Genomic DNA, 330 nt, shown 5'->3' with positions numbered 1-330 from the left:
CAGAAAGGATTCTTGTTTGTAAAATATTTAAACTGATGAATCCACAACACAAAATGTCGCATTCAATTAATTTCTATATGAAAGCTTCTCCATTATTTTGACCAATATGCTTCTCTCCAGGCGATGGAGCAGCTGGCTTCTGGGGTCCGTATCTGAACCCAAACACACCAGAGGAAAATATACTGTAAGTAAAAGTTGCAAGTTTTGATTGAAATACGTGGTATAAGGATTACGGTAAATGGATAACGTTTAAAGAGGGAAATTGATAGGTCACTTATAATTTAGTTAAAATTCTTAACACATGACCCAAACGATTAAGTAAAATTGGGT

The 330-nt window shown here is 34.5% G+C and overlaps 1 protein-coding gene across 2 annotated transcripts in view; it reads left to right on the top strand.

Moving 5' to 3' along the window:
- LOC119592050 (D-amino-acid oxidase-like) overlaps positions 1–330 on the top strand; it is a 7,941-nt gene that overhangs the window by 2,573 nt on the left and 5,038 nt on the right. Inside the window, exon 3 of one of the 2 annotated variants that reach the window (XM_037940850.1) lies at positions 113–184. In XM_037940850.1, coding sequence (XP_037796778.1) covers positions 113–184 — 72 coding nt within the window. The remainder of the gene's footprint in view (positions 1–112; positions 185–330) is intronic. The other variant, XM_037940849.1, reaches the window with a different exon arrangement.

The sequence above is a fragment of the Penaeus monodon genome, chromosome 29, assembly GCF_015228065.2.
Source record: "Penaeus monodon isolate SGIC_2016 chromosome 29, NSTDA_Pmon_1, whole genome shotgun sequence".
NCBI lineage: Eukaryota > Metazoa > Arthropoda > Malacostraca > Decapoda > Penaeidae > Penaeus > Penaeus monodon.
Note: the sequence above shows the minus strand (reverse complement) of the source record. Positions and strands in the feature narration are given on the sequence as shown.